The sequence below is a fragment of the Epinephelus fuscoguttatus genome, linkage group LG5, assembly GCF_011397635.1.
Source record: "Epinephelus fuscoguttatus linkage group LG5, E.fuscoguttatus.final_Chr_v1".
Taxonomy (NCBI): Eukaryota; Metazoa; Chordata; class Actinopteri; order Perciformes; family Serranidae; genus Epinephelus; species Epinephelus fuscoguttatus.
Genome location: NC_064756.1, coordinates 10,745,870 through 10,769,847, shown reverse-complemented (window position 1 = coordinate 10,769,847; position 23,978 = coordinate 10,745,870). Strand labels below are relative to the sequence as shown.

The following is a 23,978-nucleotide window of genomic DNA, read 5'->3' as shown; positions in this document are numbered from 1 at the left end:
AGCATTAAGTGGTTGTTAAGTTGCTGTTTGATCTGAATATAGTCTTATGCAACACATCTTGCACACAAACACACTCAAACCCCTCATGTCCATCAATATGATGCTAATTTATCTCTCAACATTACTGCACTGACTGTTTCCTTGGTGATACATCTGATCCGTTACTCCTTTTAACCACAAATCCTCCTCCACTTGACACAGAAGTGCTCATAGTTCAGGTTAACCATTTAAATGCAATCTGAAAGTGGTTGAAAACGTCAAACATTGTATCTGTATCTGCTGATGAGTCATTTCACATGCTTGAGACCTGCTGACTACTTGTCATTGTCGAGGACGATCAACACAGTCTGAATAAGTTTCACTGTGTCCTCTGGAACGATGAATACTGGAGTTTATCTGTGTAGTTTTAGTTTAGTTTTTACTTACACGGTTATCCCACAGAATACATAATAACCTGATGACACAAGAAAAACAGGAACATATGAAATTAACACATCATCTTATACTGTATTTAATTAATTCATTGTATTAGGGGTTTTTTTTACCTTATGAATGATGATCTCTGATGTCGTGGTCCCCATGAGAACAGTACATCTAATCAGACCAGAGTCATTGTAATTAAACATCTTTTTTTTATGTTGCCAGCTGTCACTTTTGGAGAGCACAGCACCGTCTGGATTTCCAACTTAACAAGGGGTGAAATTTCATCTATGCAGGGAGTACAATGTGTTTCTTGATGTTTTGATAACCAGCGATGGCAGTGTCAGCAGCCAGTCGGGCCACTCGGGCAACTGGACGCTGTCAGACTTATTTCTTCCCGTGTGCCAAGTTTAGGCAGATGCTGGGCCGGGACATTTTTTAATAACAGCCCAGTGATGGCAGCCGGGTTCGAGACAGTTTATTTGGTCCGATTCTGGGGCGTCATTCATCCTGAGTCTCTGCCAGGTTGTGCAACTGGACATGGCCTGACTTCTTTCTTCCAGCATGCCGAGTTTGGGCCGATGTTAGGCCAGATCATTTTTGAGGATGGCCCAGTGATGGCAGTGTAAGCAGCCGGTCGGGCCGTCAGGCAACCAGACACGGCCAAGTCGGGCTTCCGGCCCTCCAAGCTTGGGCTGGTGCTGGACCGGGTCATTTTTTAGTAATGGCCCAGTGACAGCAGTGTTGGCAGCCGTATTGTGGCTAGTTTATTTGGTTGAATTCTGGGGCGTCATTCATCCCGAGTCTTAGCTAGGTCATGCAACTGGATGGGACCTGAGTTATTTCTTCTAGCGGGATAGGTGTGGGCGGATGCTGGGCCAGGACATTTTTTAATAATGGTCCAGTGATGGCAGTGTCGGCAGCTGGAGTTGGGCCAGTTTATGTAGCCTGATTCTAGGGAGTCAGCCAAGCTGGGGCAACAAGACGCGGCCTGACTTTTTACTCCAGCTTGCCAAGTTTGAGTCGATGCTGGGCCAAGTCATTTTGGCTACCTGGGTATGTTAAATTGGGGTTAAATGTAGTTTCTAATGTCAGTATTGATTCTATTAACAAAAATCTTTTTTGAGGCAAACCCAGTCTTGATTCATTTCCTGAAAATCATTCCCACATGCAAGAGGTCAACATTTAAAATGTGTCATAGTGTAACATGGTGGTTAATTGTGAGACCCTACTGACATTACACGTCTCTGATTATGACTGTGCTCTTGTGACGAAAAATCAATAAATCACTTTTGTTTAATGAGTCATCTAGTGTGTGTCAATAAGATCGAAGGTCAGTGAAATCTGAACCTGCAAAACACTTGAGTGTGGAGGTGGTTTGATTGTTTACTGTGTTCATTTGCCTGGTGGATAACATTATTCAATTTATCAAATGTAGTGGTCTCCAATGATACTCGAAAGTGACCTAATTACTTGTTAAAGTAGACAACAATCACACAAAAAGGGGATAGTAAAGCATGCAGTGCAAATGAGTAATCTGACTAAAAGGGAAAGCACGTTTTTATATGCAGAGAGAATGAAAAGATAAAAAATGAAGTGGTGGGAGCAGTTGGGTGTGTGCAAGATAAAATAAAATAAAAACCAAATAAATAAATAAAAACACAAGGTTGTTTATCCTTTTAAGTGTCAACAAGCAAAAATGCATTTCCATAATTTTCCCTCATTACAAGCAAAGTGTATTAAGTTATTGTTTAGATAATAAACAAATAAATAAAATGCCTTTCAGCTTAAATGTTTGCACGTTGTTGCGTTCAAGGCACATCAGGATTTTTGCCTGCTCACGGTCTGTCCACTAAGGATAGTAGTTTAGCAGCGATTTCTCTCACTGAGGGTGTTCACACTGACAAGGAATTATGACAGTGACATTTAAAATCTTATCATCGTCATTTGAATTATCTAAGTTTTGATAATACAACGAGGTGTGTGGTTTTAAAGTGTAACAACAGGACAGAAAACCGGGCCAGCGGTTACTTTGGCTGCGACGTGAACGCGCAGAGCAGGAGTAAAGTCAGCTCGGTGTGTGACGCTCTCTGTCTGTACAGGAGGGCTGGGGTGGGGATAAAAAGACCGACACACACTCCTCCCACTATTCAGTACATTGAATTACTCAGCCGGCTCATGTACCGCTGCTCCCACAGAGACGAGGACACACGCGTTATCTTCAGAGGACCAAAAACCACAGAGGACGGAGTAAATGAGAATATGAACCGGGACCTTTTTCAACTAGACCGAAGCCACTGACCCGGTGTGGAGCAGTTACTCACCCGGCTCTTCTCTCCTTTGTTTTCGGTGTAAACTTCAGCGCAGTCAGCATTTAACGTTACCGACCACCCACCTCTCTCACGCTACCTTTGACACGGGCTGTCCCCGTCTGACTGTCGGGGGGAGAGACGCTTTTGAGGGGAGGAATAAAAAGGAAAGCGACAACTTCACCGTGAGCCAACTGTGAAATCAAAGAAAAGTGGTGGCAGCCCGCAGACAGGTGAGTGTGTAACGTTAACAGCACGGTTTGTGTGAGGTGTTAATCACATTTACCTGTGATGTGAGCCAGGTGAGTTTTATAGCAGCATCTGTGTCCGGTTACATTATGTGAGAACACTTTTCAAGTTACATATCTCATAACCATGTGTTAAGAAATGTTGTTAATGAGTTTTTACCATGGTAACACTAAGGGGCGTAGCACCAAATTGTTGGCCCCTATGTATAAGCAGTCCATGTGGCCCCCCCGCCCATCCTCTCCTGGGGAGCTTTCAGATTTAGGGCTGTTTATATTTGTTTCATAATTATGTGTGTGAACAGATCGACAATCTGTGTGTAAATGTGTAATCTTTATATAAAACACCTTCCACAAAAGATTTGTACACTCACAAAATATTTTTCAAGTATAAAATAGATCTGCAAATACAGAAAACACATTCCACAAATAAAAAAAAAAAAATCTGTGAATACATTTAATTAATTTGCAAATAAATGAAAAGCATTTGTGAATATCTTCTTAACATTTACAACTTTCGAACAGGCATTTGTGAACTCAGTTTTTATTTGTGAATTGAAAAACATTTGTTGATCTCAGTTATGCGTGTGGATTTGCTTTTTACACACACAGAGTTTTGAAACAAACTTTCCGCCGGTCCAAACGAAAATGCATTCGTATCACTCGGCCATTTTTGGATAGCACGTGATCACCCAGCTGATGACGTCATCTCCGCACGTCAAAGTAAGAGCATGCAGTGAACAGCATCGTGTTTAGTTAGGTTACATCGTTTCAGTGAGGTTACGTCAACTGTTGTAAGATATGACAAGTGGCAACACCCTGGTTGAGGTCTTTGATAGAAAGCTGTTGGTGCTGGTAGCTGTTTTTGTTTAGAAATGTCGTATTGTAGTTTTATTGTTCATTGTTAATATGTAGGTTGCGCTAAGCTAACGTTAGCTACTGAAACGACATCTGTTGCCACGGCAACAGTAAACATTCATGTTGCGGGCTGGGTGGACGAAAGCAGGGTGCTGGAAGATCTTCACAAATGCTTTTCATTTATTTGCAAATTAATTTAATGTATTCACAGGTATTTTTTTTTTTATTTGTGGAATGTGTTTTCTGTATTTGCAGATCTGTTTTATACTTGCAAAATATTTTTGTAAGTTTACAAATCTTTTTTTGTATTTGTGGAAAGTGTTTTATGTTTACAGATTACACATTTACACACAGATTGTCAATCTGTTCACACACATAATTACGAAACAAATCTATCTCCATAACTTTGGTCCAAATCAGGGATTAATTTTGTTATAAAGTTGCATAATTGCCTAGAGTTGGTTCGTGTTTTCACGGCAGCATTTACAAGTGGACCAGATCAAATGCCTTGCATGTGAAAGCTGCTCTTGATTGGTCAGAATTTCCAAGTGGGAAAAATCCAGGAAGTTAACAAAACGAAGAAGAGTACACTTGCAAGATAAATACAACACTTTATAATGTCGCAATGGAGGGCCAACTACGCAGGTTGATTTTAGCACTGGTCATCATGGACTATATTGCTGTCATTGTTCATTTTAGTCAAACCATACAGTTTGAAAACAAGGCGCGGCTCCAACTAGAAAACAATGTTTTGATGCATTGGATGCGCCGAATGTGCATATTAAGGCAGTACAGGAGGAGGCGCTCATGTGCTGTTTAACCCAAACAATGGGTAATGCGACTGCAGTTGGTTCGGATTGTGGTCTGAACATGTTCTCACCACAAACGAACCGCACGAGAAGGTCTTCAAGAAGGTCTCGGGCCGGTAGTGCGACTGCTGTGTTCACACCTGCCCAAACAAACTCGAATTCGATTGAACAGAGCCAAACACGGCAGGTGTGAAAGCACCCTTAGACCATGTCTCTCATGCACCTTTTTATTTTTCATTTCTTAAGTCAGTTTTATTTTATTTTCTGGGACCCCGACATCTCTTTCTTGGGGAAAGATATGAGAAGCTTAAGCAGTCACTCTCTCCGCTCCATCTAGTGCAGGGCTGGACTAAACGATTTTGCAGCCTCTTAAGGGGTGAGAGAAGGGATGGCAATCTTCAGGCCCCTCACGTTTCGATTCTATTAGGATTTAGAGGGCTATGATTTGATTGTAAAACGATAATCTCTGTGCACCAAAAATTTTGATGTCTATGTGACTTTCTACTTTTAAAACGACAAGATGCTGAGCAGGCCGGACGAAGGGGTTTTGAGGTGAAACAGACTGAGCTCAGAGTTATTTTCTTCACAATAGAGTTGGTTTAAGTTTTTTAATACTGCAGTGTGTGTTGGTCAGTCTCATTTGTTTATGTAACTTCTGATCGCTGCTCCACTCTGTTAACACTACTCTCAGGGTGATGGCGTAGAAAGTATTAACAGTGTACTTCATGTTTGCCTCATGAATGTAATTATTTAGACATTAAATTGTTTAGACATTAGATTAAAACAAGCCTTTTGTGAAAATGACTGATGAGTTATTCTGATGTGCTCTCACTTTTGTTCTGTCAACAACACATTAGTAATAAACATTTAGATATTTGATTATTGACATTTGTGAATTGATGCCAAGTCTTCCACGTCTGCATTGCAATGCATCTAAGAATTGTTTTTTTCCCCCTACCCCCAGGTAAGAGGGGCCTCAGAGATTCCACATTTTAATACAAAGTTCAGTTTTTCAACCAACGTATTCAGATAATCTTAGTTTAGTAATGACACAAATTGTTTAGAATTTAAAGGAAAATGCAAACAAAACCAAACTTTACACTTCAGGCTTTTTGAGGCCCCCCGCTATTGGGTAATCAGTCCTACTTTTACCCCCACTTTGACGCCCCCTAGCAAACATTATTGTAACATGCCTACAGTCAAATACAAGCTAATATCACTCACAAGTTATTAGGATTTACATTTTGTTCCTGTTTTCATGTTTTGTAGAAGCTGGGTCCTTTGGCATCTTCACCTACAGGGCTATTTAGTGTATTAGCTATAATCATGTGTTTTTACCATCACAGGCTTTCTCAGTACACCACTGCTCGCTGGTGGTTTCATGTGCACCCAAAGATATGGGACACACCCATGACGCTGTATCCCATAAAAGCAAGGCTTTCCCTTTTTATAGTGAAACTATGGATTGATTTACACACCTGAGATGTCCATCCTCAGCTTATCTCTATCACAAAATAGTGAATGCATACTGTGGCATGATGCCAGTGAAGCTACAGTGCCTGAACTCCTTCATCTATATGCACAGTGTGCATTTGTGTTTACTCATGCACAGCACTCTTCCCATTTACTTGCATAATTCATGACGCCATTCATTTTTCTTTTGGAGTTGAAAGATTGTCATTTGCATGGTCCTGGTATGTTGGTCGTCCAAGACCTATTTCATAGTGTCTTATCAGATCTGTGTTGCGTAGCACTTCATCAGAGGGAGTTTAATCCAGTAATCTTGTAGACATGTAGGAGTTTCGTCATCTTAAAGGGGAACTAATGTTTTTTTTTCAACCTGAGCCCTATTTTCCAATCTAATTTAATGAGTGATAGGATGTTCAATATGTGACATTTCTCCAGTACGAAGCTCGGGCTGACCTGCCTGCAGCCCGTGAATGCGCGCTATATTAAATAATAGGGCACTCGGACAGTGTCAAACAACATCAAAATACGTCCACTAAAAGTGCATTTTTTTCACACAGATAGGCTCGGATTGTTAGTATAATTATCCGACAACATAACGGAAAGGAGAAATGAGCATCTGTGTTTACCTCTAGCTGGATTGGGACATGTTCCTCTGCCTGTTGCTGCTCCCTGTCTCTCCTCGTCCACTCTTCAGTTTCAATGAGCTCTGCATCCGTGTACATCCGTGTACGGGCGGTGATCAAATTCAAATGGCTCATCCAGATCCAGTTGGTCAAAATCGGGTAAAAATTCGGACATGTTTGTTGTGGCAAGTCAAAACATTCACTCAGGAAGTGAAAGTCTGGCTCTGAAATCTCACATCTCGCAAGATTTGAGTTGTTGCAGGAAGTTACTGCTGGAGTGACCTTACCAAACGCAAGGAGTTACTCTGTTCGGAGTAGTCATGACTGATTTTTTTTTTTTTTTTTTTTTTACCCGATTTTGACCAACTGGATCTGGATGAGCCATTTGAATTTGATGACCGCCCGCCGTATTTATTTGAACACGGAGTACGTGGATGCAGACCTCATTGAAATTGAAGAGCGGACGAGAGAGAGGGAGCAGTGTTACTTCGGTAGCACATATACTAAAATTGCAACAGGCAGAGGAACATGTCCAATTCCAGCTAAAGGTAAATAGACATTCATTTCTCCTTTCCGTTATGTTTTCGGTTAATTATACTAACAATCTGAGCCTATCTGTGTGAAAAAATGCACTTTTTGTGGATGTATTTTGACGTTGTTTGGCGCTGTCTGAGTGCCCTATTATTTAATATAGCACGCCCTCACGGGCTGCAGGCAGGTCAGCCCTAGCTTCATACTGGAGAAATTTCAAATATTGAACATCCTATCACTCAATTAGACAAAAGTAGATCGAAAAATAGGGTTCAGGTTGAAAAAAGCATTAGTTCCCCTTTAAAGCTTTGGCTATTGGCTCTATTTGGCACATTGTCTCTTCGTGTTAGGCCTTTCTTGACCGTGTTAACGCTTCCCCATCTGTCACTACTACAGTTCCAGTAAAAACAGCTTATACTTGTTTGTCTTTGGTAAGGCTTCCAGATGACAAATGACATTTATTTGCATCCTCTAGGCATGTCAATAATTACTTTTTAGGGATTTAGAACCTGTTTGGTTTCAACAGACGGGTGACTCAGGAGGAGACAAGACTATGCAAGGCTGTTTCTCTTTTATTGCCCCTTTTTCTTTTTTTTTTTTTTTTTTTTTTTTTTTACAACATCTATAAATGGATTGAAGGGCTTTGGAGAGGAGTGTGCTGAATACTATGTTTTTGAGCTTCTTTTTGGCTTGTACAGTACAGTTCTGTACATGCTGCTGCATAATAAGTGGGGCCCCAGTCCTGAGGGTAGCCAGCACTATGAAAATGTTTTCAGATCATGACATTGAAACTCATATTGTAGGCCTGTTGAGAAAATAAACCTCACTCTTGATACTCGAATTGACCCAGTTTCAGATGAGGGACATTGACAAAATGATACAAACGCTGACATTTTGAGGTTAGCTGGAAAAACAGTTGACATAACATACACTTCTGCAATTCTTAAAATTTACTTGGATTAGAGTGAGATGTGGGTAAGGTGTTGAAAAAATGTACAGCCATGCTGGAAAGGCTTGGGGTTGTTTGAAAAGTGCTTTAAAGATCACCCTAGAAATGTTATTTTAGGAGAATAAACGGAGAATATAGGGAGATGTAATAGGTCAGAACAGGGAGGAATGTGGTGTGCTGTGTTCACAGCAGTAATCCACTTAGTGGTTACCGACTTTTTGTACAGCATTTAAACCATGTTTTCTTTATCTAGCCTTCAAGTGTCATGCATGTTGCTGCTGATTGTGTCCTGCTGATTGGACATGTATAGTTGCACTGTGCAGCAGACCCCATTGTCCATTTGAGTGAAGTATTGATTCTGTGTCCTAGACGTTCTGCTTTGCCCGCGCTGCTTATATAACTGCCACTGTGTAGTTATATCTTCATGTACTGTTTCCTTAAATAGCTGCATCTAACAAGAGAAACAGAGCCATCCTACAATAGATGCAATATCCTGTAGGATATTTGCGAGCCTCATATAGGAAAAGAAACACATCTATAAGATCCGTCGAAGCTGTGCAGAATTGTCCAGGGGCAGCGCGAGTCTGACTGAAAGAAATGACCTGTTATTATCAGCTGCCCTGTAGCAGTGAGGTCCAGTCCATCCCTCTGTGTGTCTCTCTCACGTGCACACACACACACACACGCACACACAAGTACTCATGTTCTGTGCCTGTCCCCAGTAAGGATAATGGTCCTCTACTAAGAGCTGGCACACTTCAGAAAGCGTTTACTATTAATTTGTGGCAACCACATGAAAAAAAAAAAAAATCTGATTTCCATGTGGTTCCACTCGCAGAAGCAATAGCAAACATTTAATATGAACGTAATTGGTTACTAAATTGGATTTTAAGACTTGAGAAAATGAGAGAGAAAATCATGGGTACAGGTTGTGTACATAACAACCTCGACTCAGTCAAGGACTATAATTTCCACAGCACTTCATGTCACACTGCTACTTTACTGCGACCAATTTTTCTTTCTAGAAATACGTTTCTTGCCATCTTTGAATGGAGTTAATATAGACATAATGGAGCACATGCTAGCAGCAGTTGGGGCCAAATTGATACTGAGGAGTGAAGGACTTTGCAGTACAAGCTGGTCTGCCTACGCAATAGGTTGGGAATGTGTGGTTTATGAATGTTGAAGTTGTCAAAGCAAAATAGATAAATAAAAACGCTTGGTTTTTCAAAACAGATGTTGAAGCACGCAGTCAGGGACACGCAGTCACATAATGGAGCCTCGCTTTGTCGTGTCTCTCGACAAGACCACGTCTGTAAACAAGATTGCACAATGCAGACTGAATATAATTGACACGTGTTTGAAGTTTGATGATTGGCTGACACGTTGAAAATCTTTTGTCCGTCTGCACGACCAATTGACAAGTCGGCTTTCTATCTGCAAGTGATGTTACACACTTAGTCAGTGTCTTTCAGTCCACAGTTTTAAATCTGTCAAAGACCATGGTTGGCTTTTGGGGATGGGAGGACTCTTTTACACTGTACTACAGAATTGTGAGAGAACTGCTTTGTACCCGTTCCAGATGGCAAAAGTAAAATAGTCAGAATACTCATTTGGCAAAGCTTCATTCCCACCGTGCTCAGAGAGGTTGAAGCCCAGCTGTTACTGAGAACATCCCCTCCATGTTAAACATGCTTCATACTTGCAATGCATAGCAGATCCTGGCACTATGGACAAGTTCAGCATCCAGCAGTACATGAAATCTGTGTGAGGACACTACCTATGGGACCTCAGTCTCTGTCAAATTGTTGTCAAATTGAAGTCCAAATAAAAGTTGGAGAAAATAATGATTAAAAAAACCCTTCAGTTTGTTTGTCTCACCGTATTTGTGCAGGTAACATTCCCAAGCCTGTTGATTTGACTCTCATAGGCACACATGAGACTTTGGTTTTGCGTCTTTTGCGAGTTTTAAGCTTTTAGAAGTCCAGATGGACAAACTGGGAGGTGCCCACTTATTTTACCAAATCTGCAGCTCCTCTTTGAAAAAAGACAAATACCTACTTGACTGGATAACAAGTCTGCTTGTTTTTCTGTTATTCTTGAGAATATCCCCACAGTTTGAGACCCACCGTCACAGAGATCACACAAAGACTAACTTAGAAAATGTAAAACTTTCTCATGTCGTCAGTGCCACAGGTGTGTCTGCATCAACTCTTGTGTGTGAGAAGTGGTTAAGGTTATGTTTTTATAGATGATCTAATCCTCCTACCTGGAGAAGAAAGTAGTTTTTCTGGTTATTTCATGATCTGAGTTTATTTCAGACATATTCACTATTGATACAGTTTTGCTGCTGTCGTGTAATCCCTGTAATAGAATTAAAGACCAAATGCAAAATGCCAAATCAAAGCCAAATGTTCATGATCATATAAGGACAAAGCTCAGTTTCCCTTTCAGAATGCCAAGTTCACCATAGCGGCACCTGCTCGTCTGGCGCTGCCTCCCGGGCTCAGACAGCAAGTCACAGCAGAGAACAGGACTCGGTGTGATGTCAACACACAGATGGTGGTGAAGAGCCCTCACGTAGACATACAGATGGCACCTTGATAAAACATGCTAGTCCACACACAAAGTCAGACTGAAGAGGCCGGTGTGAACTAAGCCAATGGAGTTGTCCATTTGCCACACGCAGCACAACAATGGTTCTCACCATGATTCTGCATGCCACGGATGACTGTGTCAGCTGTTTGCTTTTCAGGCCACAGTATCAACACAGCAGTATCACCTATGATTAGGAACCAACCTCAGAATACTTTCTCTCAACTCTAACAGGCAGACAGGCCAGGAGGGGTCACAACATAACTTGTTCTGCCATTGTTTAATATTTCTTTAAGCCTCACAGCAGACAACAGGGGACATTGGGTCATAGCAAATGAGTCAGGCAGCATTGCTCCAGGTTGGAACAGTGATGTATTGAAAGCAGCTTCAACATTTTCTGCCTGGGCCAGCAGCTCTCCGTGTGCCATGAAGTGCCAAGCACAGAGTTTTCATGCCCGTCCAAAGAGTACAGTCACTGATTTCACTGATTACTGAAACAAGTGGAATGCTCTCTGCCTCCAGGAAACGTGATTGCACTTCTTTACTGTTGAAGGTTAGCAATTCTCAGCGATGGACAGTGATTTCGACTGGTCAGGGGCCCCACACCCTCCTCTCTGTTGGCTGGAATTCTATGGCAAAAGCAGCTATGAAAGCAGAAACATTTGTTCAATAATATACTGCAGGTTTAACTATATGGGGGACCTGTAAAAAAAGTACTCGGAGCCTTGGTTGAAAAGCATTAAGTAGGCCGAAGAGCTCTGACAAGTGGTTGTAATAGACTCTATACCATTACCGTTACAGTGTTTCACACAGTGCGTTTTGTAGACATGTAAAATGGCCCATTAATTTTACAAAGAGCCATCAGTAGAAAGTATCCAAAAATATCTGCCTACGTTTTTCTGTGTCATTACCAAATTCATGGACCATTTTATGAACAGTTTGGTGAATTAACAATTACACGCTCGGATAGCTGGGGCAGCCTGTTAAATTGTAGCTGCTGATATTCTAGGGGAGCCGGGCCTGGAAGCTTAACGCTTTGTTCTCTCTCATTATCAAAGCTGTAATAATCAGAAGGACCATCAAATCCAGATCAAAGTGTGATTATAAAGCTGTTTTTTAAAAAAAAAGAAACCTCTTCATATAAGGCTTGAATATAAGATCCAGATGTCGTACACCTGCTGCTGGTTATAACACCAACACACTCAAGATGATTTGACAAAAGAGGCAAAGTGCCCATCCTCTTAGCCCTTCTCCCACTTAAACACCCTCTTTCCCCCTGCTCCTTAATCCTGGTTGTCTTTCACGAGGGTTGCAACAGTTTTTTCACAGTACAATTACCGTTTCAGAAAATATTGTTGTTTCAAGGTATCACAGTATTGCAGACGAATGTTTTATTACTGTAAGGGAAACTTGAAACCATTTTGTTAATGGAAGTATGCGTAAAAAGCCTCCTTGTTGAAAATAACTAAAATAAAGTGGGGATTCAGTGTCCATTTATTTATTTATTTATTTTTCAATATTGTAGATAAGAAAGCGTATACGATATGATAACCTTCAACTTTTTTTATCACGGCATACCTTGAAACACCTACAATGAGTGTGTTTACATGGACAGTTTAATTCCCTTTTCATTTGGAATTAAAGTTCATTCCTATTAAATGTGATCTTGTAAACACCTAATTCAGAATGAAAATGGCCAATGCTGGGGCTGGAATATTCCGTTTCTAATTCCGAATGAAAGAATTTCTCGCACTTGTATACACTCACTTCTCTTAAAGTTCATTCCGGTCAAGCACGGTCTTCTGTCTCCCTTCTTCGACCGGGTCCATGTCATTGGTTCGACAGCCCATTGGTTCGACGTTCCATTAGTCCGACGGTCCGCGGTGCTGAACAGCTCGCGGCAGGTGTATGGTACGCCTCGACCGGCTTGAGGCGGAGCAGGCTCACGGCTTATGTGTTTGTCACTTTCTTTTTCATTTTAACCCACACCATGATCTTTTCCTGACCCTAACCAAGTGGTTTTTGTGCCTAAACCTAACCAGGGCATCATGAAGATTTCGGAACGGACTTCGGAACAATGAGTTTAATATGGTTGGAACAATGGGATGTCGAACCAATGGGCAGTCGAACCAATGGGCAGTTCCCTCTTCGACCTTCTACCTCCTTTCTCCTCCTCAACAGATGAAGTATTAGCATAACAAGGTTGTTGTCGTACTGCTGCTTCAAGAATATAAGCAAAACAAGCCCGAAAAAGGCACTAGGAAAGGCGTCGTCAAGCATCTTGTTATCCGGAAACGAGGACTACAGTGTTTTCTTCCGGTAAACGTAAACACATAACATCCGCCCCCATCCAATCAGAAACCTTCCCTGCCCAAAACCTTGTGCGGACCCGAATACAGGTGATTTAAAAGGCGATTAAACTGATCTCCCATGTAAACCCTCATTGGTAATGAATATTTCTCATGTAAACTACCTGGAAAAACTTTAATTCTGAAGGATTTCATTCAGATTTATTTCATTATAACCCCAATGTGTCTCTTTTCGACATTCGCTTTTGTCACCTTCGGCTTCTAAGTGCTTTTGCATTATTAGCCATTCTAGCAGCATGGCTCTGTGGAGTCTGTACAATTCTCCAACGCTTCGGTCCAGACTGAAATAATCTTAAATACTGAATTAATTGAAATTTGGTGAAGACAATTATGATTTCCTGAGAAAGAATCCTACTGACTTTTTCCCCTAACGTTTCTTATGGTGCTTTTCCAGTGAAATATCCCAACAACTTGATCTATTGAAACAATCTTTGGTACATACACTCATATTTTTTTTGTCTAGAGCCATTTCATCAGGTCAAAATTTCAGTTTATTCATCAGTTTAATTAATGACTAAATGCTTGTATAACTAATAACATCCCCGTTATCCTCAGCAGTACTTTTATGTGTGTTTTATGCTAACATGCAGCATGTTAACATTGTCATTGTGAGTATATTAACAAGCTGATGGTAGCATTTAGTTTGAAGTACTACAGTGCTTAAGAGCAGCCTCAGAGAGCTGCAGCATGACCGAGTGACACTGGAGCATTTAGCTCTAATAAATGGATTCTCGTCAGCTTGAAAAGTTGTATCGGCAGCATGGACACAAACATTCAGCTGTGGTCTTCGCATACACATCAGTAGTACTGCTTCTTCATAGCCTGCACTCTTCTCTGTGGGATCCACCTCCTGTCCTGAGGGCTTTCCTTTTGCTTTTCTTCCAGGCATCCAAAATCACAGGCTGTGCGTAAGTTAAACAGCTCAGTGTGGTGCAAATATACATTAAGCTGACTCGGTGTCAACCAGTCTTTAAGGTGATAATTACTTAGCCAGTGAGCGAGTTAGCACTGTCACCTCACAGTAGGAAGAAGCTGGGCTCAGACTTCACAAAGTCGACTGGGGCGTTTTTTTTGTGAAGTTGTTTTTCCATTCTGCCTCTGCACCAAAACATGTGTCTGGGTGGTCTATTACGGCATGCTCCAAAAAACATTGATGTTAGCCATCAGGAGTACTCCCACCTCCAGCCTAGACACCTAGTAGATGAAACCACAAAGTCTGTTGCTCAAAACTGTTGATCTGTGTTTTCCTGGTGCATCTGTTGAAGCCTCAGGGGAAATTCACAGCATTTACACTATCTGAAACACTCAAATCAGTAATGACCAACCCCTCCATCCTCATAGCTCTGCAAAAAACTGCTAATATTACTCTGTTTTCCACTGTAACTACGTTGCTTTGTCACACACCGTCCCTGTAGCATCAAGCCAGCTCACTCTTTAGGAGTTACCTTTACCTCCAGATGAAAAATGAGAGCAATATCTCCACACGTCACTTGACCTACTTACACCTCCATTGTTTTGTCCGCACAGAAATGAGTAGGTGGATTTCTTTCCCTTCTGAGTTATTTTTCATTTTGTTTTGCTCTAATAATGGAAATGAGTGACTGTAATGACACTTCCTCTTCCCGCTGTCACTGTTCTAATTTGAAGATACTGATGGACTGTGATTAGATTAATTTTTCCCTCAGATTATCTCTGACCCATATTTTTTCAGATTGATGAGCTGTCAGTTTGATGAGTTAAGTGTCAGATTGTCTGCTCTAACATACCCCTCCCACTTTATTAAGTCTGTTGCAGATTGCTTTTTGCTAAAAATGCAGGACACAGATTTTCAGTCATCATTTCATGATGTTGGTCAGTTTAAAAAGTATCTCCCCTCGCAAAAATTCAGGTTTCTCAGCTGGCTTGAGCTGCACTCCTCACTACCTTGTATGGCACAGCCCTGGAGTCTACTAAATCTCAGGTTTAATGTGCGACTTTCATATTGTAAGCTGCTGTGTAGACTGCTCGGCTCAGTTGGTCAGACAAAGACACGAGTCATTCTCTAACAGTGAGCCGTTGTTTGTGCTCCATCAAGCTGTCGTGTCCCTTATGTTGTCTGCTTTATGGTTATATTAACATGGTGCCATTTTCTGAAGCTTTCCTAATGTCCTGGAGAATTAATTTATTCAGGATTATTGGTGTAAATGGACCCGTCAGTGTCGGAGTCAGTAATCATTAAATGCAAGTGATGACCTGTCCAGTATCATGTGCACAGGAGGGAAATTACCACGCAAGAGCTATTATGTAAGCATTTTGCAATACCCCTCTATTCTCAGATGTCCGGCCAGAATGTTCTGGCACCAGCGCCTCGCAACAAGTATGTGTTGAATACTTGATTATATTTCATCTTGATGTCATAAGCTTGAGAGCGCTAGAAAAACTTTAACATTGATGTTACTGGAAATTTAACATGCCTCAGGTCTTGTATGCTTAGAAATAAATCTGCCTTCATTCTCATCAATATCCTAAAGGAGCATGTCAAGGAGTTTTAAGGTCACCGAGCTGACTTCAAAGTTGAAAGGATTTAATAAGGCATGCAAATAGCCTTTCAGGTTCAATCACAGTATTTAGTTAATGATTATTTGTCAATGATGAATCTGAGTCAATAGCAAAAACAAAAGTAACAGACATCTTCTATGGCAAGCCGTTTTAACATTTAATCGCTAGACTGGATATTCATTGCTGATATCTGCAACATAATTTTGCCTAGTCAAAACTCTTATTCAAGATATCTATAATTAGATTTTGCCTAGTCAAAACTCTAATTACAGATATCTGTAATTCAGTTTTGACTAGTAAGATTCAAACTATTTTTGCCATTCATGTGTTTGGGGTTTGTCGTTATAGATATCTCCAATGTAGTTGCGGATATCTGCAATTGTTATTGCGGATATCTGCAACTGAATTGTGGATATCTGTAATTCCAGTTTGAGATATCTACAATTTAATTTTGACTAGTCATAATTCAAGTTCAAGATATCATTAATTATCATCAATTGAAGATATCTACATGGTCCTTTCTAGATATCTTGAATTGAGTTTCAGATAGTCAGAATGACGTTGTAGATATCTTGAATTCGAATTATGACTAGTCAAAATGACGTTATAGATATCCGCAACTGAATTATGACTAGTCAAAATGACGTTATAGATATCTGTAAGTGAATTATGACGAGTCAGAATGACTTGTAGATATCTCAAACTGGAATTATAGATAGTCATAATGTAATTGTAGATATCTATAATGACAAACCCCATACACATGAATGGCAAAAATAGTTTGAATCTTACTAGTCAAAACTGAATTACAGATATCTGTAATTAGTTTTGACTAGTCAGAATGACGTTATAGTTACATGATGTTACAGATATCTTAAATTAAAATTCATACTAGTCACAATGACATTACTACTAGTCAAAATGACGTTATAGATATCTATAATGGTAATTCCGGATAGTCGGACTTAGTGATTAAATGTTAAAACGGCTTGCCATACATCTTCTCATCCCCAACTTGTTAAATCCAGCAAAATATTTGTAGTTGAATCTCGAGGAAAACATCTAGAACTCACGCTTGTTTTGCCGTCTGCATCCAGTGTTGAAAATGATCTTGGGAGAAATTTTCCTGACATCGACATTTCCTAACATCAGCGCAAACTGCTTGTTAGACAGGATGCACTTAATGCTGCATTGTCAGTGCCTATTAAGTTGCTTTTTGCTTACCCGCAGCTACCTAATCAGTATCCCATTGCTTCATCTTCCAATTTTGCTTGAAAGCAGGCTGCTAATTGTAACACCCTCCTGCCTGTAGGTGCACGGACACCCTTGGTGGCACTAACCAAGTGGAATCATGGCCGCGATAGATTCTACGATCAGCCATTTCTCTTTCGAAGCTATGAAATGCCAAGTTAATCCTAACACCTTAACACCAGATGTTAAAATAAAAGGGATACATGCTTTGATGGAAAACTTTGAGCAGGCTGTGATTCTTTTTCCCCCCCTCAGCTTCACTTTCACCCTATGAACTTATGACTGAAAGGCCTGAGGAAGATGATGTTTTCATCACTATCACAAATCGGCCTTCATTCAGTTGTCGCTAACTAGCACAGCTGACTTGACAATTTGAGAGTGGTTTGTGGTGGGGCATAATGTCAGACTGGGGATGAATGGGAGCTCTTGGTCAGAGGCTGTGGCCATTAAATCTTTAACTTCCACCACACTGACTCACGGGAGTGATCTCTGTGAGGGTTTGGTTGGAATTATGTTGATAGCTTGTGTTGCGCTAATGATATTTATGGTTGCATCTGAGATTAGATGAAAACAAGTCAAACATTGTTTTTATTGGGTAAGGCAGAGGCTTTAAGCTTAAATTTACATAAACAAATTGCAGCACTAGTTGAAAATGCACCATTTGTATATTGCACTGCATTGCCAATGCTTTACATGCAACACCTTGCGACCAACAGAAGGATGTTAAATGCTTCTTTCCTGCAACCTCGTCAACCTCGTCTAGATAGTTTTCACAGGTTTGTGTTTACATTGTGTCTCATTGTCAAGTGGTCTTCACATCATGATGATGGCAAGGAGTAAACCCATTGTCATGTATGTTTTAGAGCAGAATGTAAAGAAAATTGCTGGAGAAAAATGTGCTCGTTCTTCAACCCTGTGAGCAAACTGTTTGTTTAGCAAATGAGCAAACGCTGCAGGGTCCGGTGGTGCCTCAACCAAAACGTGCATGAATTTGTTTGTGTTCCCACAAAGATAGTCTTGTAACATGCCGACCCATTTTTGTTTACGAGTGTTGTTGTCTTCAAATGAGCACACTCTTGTTACATCAGGATGATCATTATCTTAAGGAAATCGGAGGTTTCTTTGGACAAAACGTCTTTCAGGGAGGGTATGCTGGTTATTTTCATCATAGAAACAAAATGAAAGTGATGCTTTGAGGGTCTCAAAAGTCATTTTGCATGAATAAGCCAATTGACATGGTGGACACGAGCCTATCAAATCAGCTTTTATAGTGCTTGCTACATGATTAACTTTGAGATGTGTGGAAACATAGTTGCGATTTCCCGGTCTGTTCTTTATGATGCAGATGACTGTGTGCAGTCTTAACAGTTTATCCTGAGGTGTTTCGCTGGCATTCTTACAAAGATCAGATCGTTAAATGGGATACATTATAAGTAGTCCGCATTAAGGGCCAAAAGTAATATTAAGGGAGTATTAAATTAGATGTAGGGTGAGAGAAAGAAATGAACTAAACAGAAAAGCTTTTCCTCCTCCTTCATCCACTGCTCTTCTTTTATAGATAAACTTAATTTAACAGTATTGTGATAGAATAGTGACAGTGTTCCCCTTGCCTCACCTGAGTGGTTATCAGAGTTATAATTTGTACAGCGTGCACACTCATACACATACTATGTATTCCACGCCTAGCAAGTTAGAACACGTCTCCAGATTTTTGGTTTCGTGAGAAAGCTCGCCTGGCTTTGTCACATGCAGAGAAGAATTAAAGAAAGCAATGTGAAGCTTAACCTGCATTAGTGTTTATCTGTTTTTATTATCTGTGCTCACCTCTGTTTACAAAAGCTGATGATCTGCTGCTGTTTTTCTGTTATTTTTTTATTTGATCAGAGATTTGCAGAGGCGGTAACTAGAGTACAATAGAAAGTGGCCTTGTCTCGTCTTTTATGCTTTAAGGTAAACAATAAACTAAAAAAAGTTTTATTTTCTTGACATGGACGAACTGAACATGGATGAACTGATACAGCACAAAAAATGAATAAACAAATGCACAGAAAGTGATAGGTTTTACAGAAAGCAGCAACAGTGGTTGGCTTAAACAGAAGATCTGATGGGCTCCCAGTACCAAGACTATTCCCTGAGCAGCTACGATCTTTCATGACTTAATTTTAAAAGTTGCCAAGAGTCTGTATATCTTCCACAGCACTAGACTGTCAGGGCTCAGCCAGCTTTAACAGCTCTGATGTAATGACTCCCAGTGCTTGTTATAGTGGGTTTTATCACCCATGTGTCACTAACCAACTCCCTCACAGGCATCTTTTGATGCGGCATGGTTCAGCCAAGTCTCCATGGTGCTTTGTTACTTGGTAGACATTGCACATCTCAATAAGCAATTCAGATTATTCAAACATGACGGGGATCAAATGGAGGCCCATTTGCTGAAGGCTCAAAGGATTCCTTAATGTAATGCAGGAAGATATTTGTGTGTTGTACTCATAAATTTGTGAAGATTTACCGTAGTGTCTCTCAGTGTGACTGAGGTGTTAACATCCAGCCTAATGTTGTCTTTGTGCCTGCAAAATTCAAAAATACAAATTTTTTTTTGGCCTTTGCAACCAAGTGAGTTGATTCTTCTGACTGCAATATTTAACTTTGACATTAAGTTGTCACTGTGTCATGCAAAAGTGTACTTTGTCGTGCATGTTTACCTCTTTGTGGGACATGTAAAGATGCTCTTAGACAAGAGTTTTGACTCACATTAGAGTCATTCAGCTACAGAAAAAGGGTTATGTTACAGCAATTTTTCTTTTGCCATTTTTGAGACTCACTTAAAATATAAAAGTTCAGTAACAGTTGTTGGTTCAACTCTACAGTGATGTGTGATCAAGAACACCTTACAGAACAATACACCTCCTGGTATATTAACAAAAAAACACCATTTGAATAAAGTTCGGAAAAGTAAGATTTGCTTAATAATACCTCTCTCAGTAATTGAACATTAAAAGCTTTATAGCGTTATTAAAAATTACCAATCACACTGAAAGGGTAATATTGTATCTTGTCCACTCTCTGTACATTACAGTGATGTTTTGTGTGAGGTTGCGCTGGTTACGAAAGCATAATTTGTCCCTTTCTTGGTGAACTGCTCTTATTCGAAGGAAATTTTCCTTCACATTAGGGGAAGACCCTGTTTTTTGCTGGGAAACTGCTGAAGCATTTCCTCCCCTGCAGACTGTTTTCCATCGCTGTGTCTTTGATTGGAGGAAATGAGGCAGCAGAAAAGGGGATGACGACAGCCTTTTAGGGGGTTTTCATGCAACCCTCATAGCTTCTTGTTCACTCAAGTTCAAACAACTTCTGATGGACACGTGAATGTTAGAAAAGCTGCAACTCCTGTGATGGAAAGGATTGATCACTTGTTGATTTCCCCTGCTAAATTTATCTATTAAGTATTTATGTACCTGACAGGATCTGGAATTGTGTTTAAAGGCATAGCAAAGTAGATTTATTCATTTGAAATTTTAATGTTAAACTAAGCAAAAGGGAGTTGGTCTTTTGTTATTTTGTGCTCCGTCATTTCAGCTTTTGTGTTTTTGTGACACAGTGAGTAATTGTGACAGTGCAGCCCGCATGGTGGTCACACCTCTGCACCTACTATGGTCTGAGGTGTCACATCCATGTTGGCAAAATATGGCTGAATGTCATTTCTTCCTGAGACTGAAGTGCAGAACATTACTGTTCATGCTGTATTTAACTTAGCTTTGCCAATTCATTGCAGTTTATTGAGGATTTAATTGTCTCCACTGGGTCACATTTAGCTGATGAGTTTCTGGTAAGACATCATGCTGATAAAGGGATTAATTGCCGCACTGTTCCCTCTGTCTTTATCCAGCTCGGATGAGGGTTGGGGCACATTAACTTAGAAGTAAAAAATGGATGAGCCTGCCATCTGAAGGTGACAAATGTGGTCTCAGTGCTGCTTTGCCTAATTATGATAATATCCTACATCAAATAGTTGGAATTAAAGGGCTGTTTGATGTTCGGCTCAGTTGAAGTAGCAGCGATGTGTGTGTGATATTTTTGACTCTGAGGATCCAAGTGGCTGCCACGCTGGTGTGAATGGAAGCTTTTGGAGGTAAACATGTTGCGACATAAACCGCATGAGCCACTTTGCTGCAACAACATGGAGACATTGCTGTGGATACAGCAGGTTTGAACATTATCATTTGTCAACAAGTGGCAGCATGACATGCAGAAAGTGGTTGTTACTTTGCCTTCATGAACACACCAACGGGCTTTTACTGTGTCAGCTGCATGATTGTTTTGCTTAAGGCTTGGTCGGCATGCCCAGACACATATCCAATATTTGTCTTTTATTGAGGATGTTAGGCGCTGTTGATCACATGCCAACGTCATTGACGTTCAGGCCTGTCAATATTGATATGAAATAACTTAATCCAATTAACGTCATTTGGTATTTGTGTGTGCATGATGCAAGACAAAATGTTAGTTAAAAATCACATTTTCAATTTCATACGAATTTGTCAGTGGGTTTATTTTAATGTTAAGTGTTACCAAGGTAAATTTAGTTGTTCCCATATGCTGAATGAATGAAGAATTAAACAATTTCCAGCACAATAAAGTAAGCGTAACCCTAGTGATGGTGGACAGTGAATGTCAATCAAAGAATTGCACACCATGATTTATTCAGAAATAACATCAGACAAGCATAATTGCTCATCAAGCACTTCCTGATCTGATCAAGGTCTAAATCCGTGGTCAGTTGCATGGCAGCTTGATGGGGATTGAGCAGTGCAGACTCCCAAGAAGATAAGGTGATTATTGATAACACATTGGCTTATATTGTGTTTGGCCCCTGGCAGAGAAGACAGCGATTCTCTGCATGCATCCGGTCCATGCCTGGTTTTCCTTGGCAGTGTCTGTCCTGTATCAGTCAGTGGGTAGAGCACAGCATTAACCATGTCAGCATCAGGGGTTTGATTCTCGTTGCCACCACTCAGCTTCTCACTCAGCAAAGTAGTGTTGTTTCTTTGGCTATATTAAGATTTGTACTAGCAGCTGTGATATTTGGTTGATTGAAGTGTATCACTATCAGTTTGAAGGCATGGAGCAGCATTGCCAGTCAAGACCCTTGTGGTCCTGCTGGGGTGGGCCAGGTTCAATATACCCTAGGGTCAGGCCCGCCCTCGTCAAAGCAGTCTTACTAATAACAGGAAGCATGGCCACTGCAGCAGATGCTAATGAGCAGCTGCCCAGAGCCCGAGACAGCCTGATTACAGCAGGAAGAGTGTAGTTAACATGCAGAAATGCTCTGAAACATCAGATGGGACTTAGCCATATGCTGCAAGGAAAGAGGAATATCACCGGTTAAAATGCTTCAGGGAAATGTGTGTGTGTGTGTGTGTGTGTGTGTGTGTGTGTGTGTGTGTGTGTGTGTGTGTGTGTGTGTGTATACACTTTTAATCACTCTGACTCTCATCAGCAGAAAGATGTCATTAATTATGCACAGTTTATTTATGCTTTTGATACCATCAGGATGCACTTTCCACCCCAGATTGATCTGATGCAGCACAACAGGCTCCATCATGTCCCAGGAGAGTGAGGTAAACTTGTGATAACAGCCAGCACTGCTGTAATATCATTATTGTTATTACAGCTGATTGCAGAGTCTCCGTGCTGAATCAGCAGCAGCTCTACAGGAGGACCAAGTTATAACTCTGATTATTTACGAGCATCACAGCCTGGTGCTCCTACCATGGTCACTAACACACTACAACAACACTAGACAGGCACGAAAGGAGTGCTGGCTTGTTTTTTTTGTAAAGTGTGATGGTGCTCTGCTGCTCCTCCACATTGAGAGAGGGTCGTGACGCTGGTTGGGTTCACTGCAACACAGAATTAGTGTTGTTCTGCCTGCTAGGTTAACTTGCCATGTTGACTATTGCTGTACAAAAAAGTTTTTTTTCTTAATACTGTACGTTGAGGGCTTTTGCTATAATACCACTGTTACATTACATCCTTGTTACACCTGCTGGCCTTTTCTTTGCCTGGCCTTTTTCTGGGCTTGACATAAAAGGCAGAGATGGGGCCTGCATGCTGTCTTTTGACCCAGATATGTAGTGACTGTGTGATATATTCATGGTCACTGTAATTTAATGTGATGTTCAATAGACAGTGGGCTCGCAAGCTCTTTTCAATTTCATTTTCTTTTTTTCCTTGATCGTATTGATGAAAGCTCCTCACAGTCTCAGTTGTCATTGGAAACGGCAGCTGGGAAACAAGGTCTTAATTTTAGGCTGGGCTTTGTATCAAAGCACGGTGCTTTTCAGGTCAGCATGTGTTTTCTATCAAAGAGCCAGACAGGTTACTGTAGTAACTGTTTGTTCCTCGGATTGTTCAATGTGCTCTTCTTCAGTTCCACCTTTTTATAATCATGTTGTTTGCATCAACATTAAAGCAAACATTTCATGTTGTGTTTTTTTATTTTCTTACAGGACACTTGGTAGTCAGTGGGATGTTAGAGCTCTGGAAGCAGGACTGACTGAAGGAGCATGGTGAAGCACCAACCCCTCCAGGTCTATGAGCGCCAGCTGTGTTTGTCATGTATCACTGGGATCTACGGTTGCCGCTGGAAACGCTATCAACGTTCCCATGATGACACCACAAAGGTGAGAGGGGGTGGAAGCCTCTTTTGTGGGTGAACTGCATCAATCAGGGTTGCTGTAAATCAGGCTGTCGGCTATTTAAAAAAACACACACAATAACTTTTTTCCCCAGAACACAGTCACGCGTTGGTGCAAGATACAGAACATGTATATGGTGGTTACTACATGAAACACATCACCTGTGTGCCAGTCAGTTATTATGACCTTACAGCATTATACTGCAAGTCTGAATCTTCAACGTCCTACAGATTTATTTAACATTTACACCCAGGAGATCATAGATAACATTATTTCTTTTCCCACATTGATCATATCACAAGATCATTGTAAG

General features: G+C 40.7%; 1 protein-coding gene across 3 annotated transcripts in view; it reads left to right on the top strand.

Annotated features, from left to right (window-relative positions):
• Positions 1-2,525: 2,525 nt before the first annotated feature.
• Positions 2,526-23,978, top strand: part of gdpd5b (glycerophosphodiester phosphodiesterase domain containing 5b) — a 51,486-nt gene continuing 30,033 nt past the window's right edge. The window contains exons 1-2 of one of the 3 annotated variants that reach the window (XM_049575882.1): positions 2,526-2,962; positions 23,477-23,650. In XM_049575882.1, the coding sequence (XP_049431839.1) occupies positions 23,534-23,650 (117 nt within the window). In that variant the 5' untranslated portion in view covers positions 2,526-2,962; positions 23,477-23,533. The remainder of the gene's footprint in view (positions 2,963-23,476; positions 23,651-23,978) is intronic. The other 2 variants (XR_007449335.1, XM_049575883.1) reach the window with 2 other exon arrangements.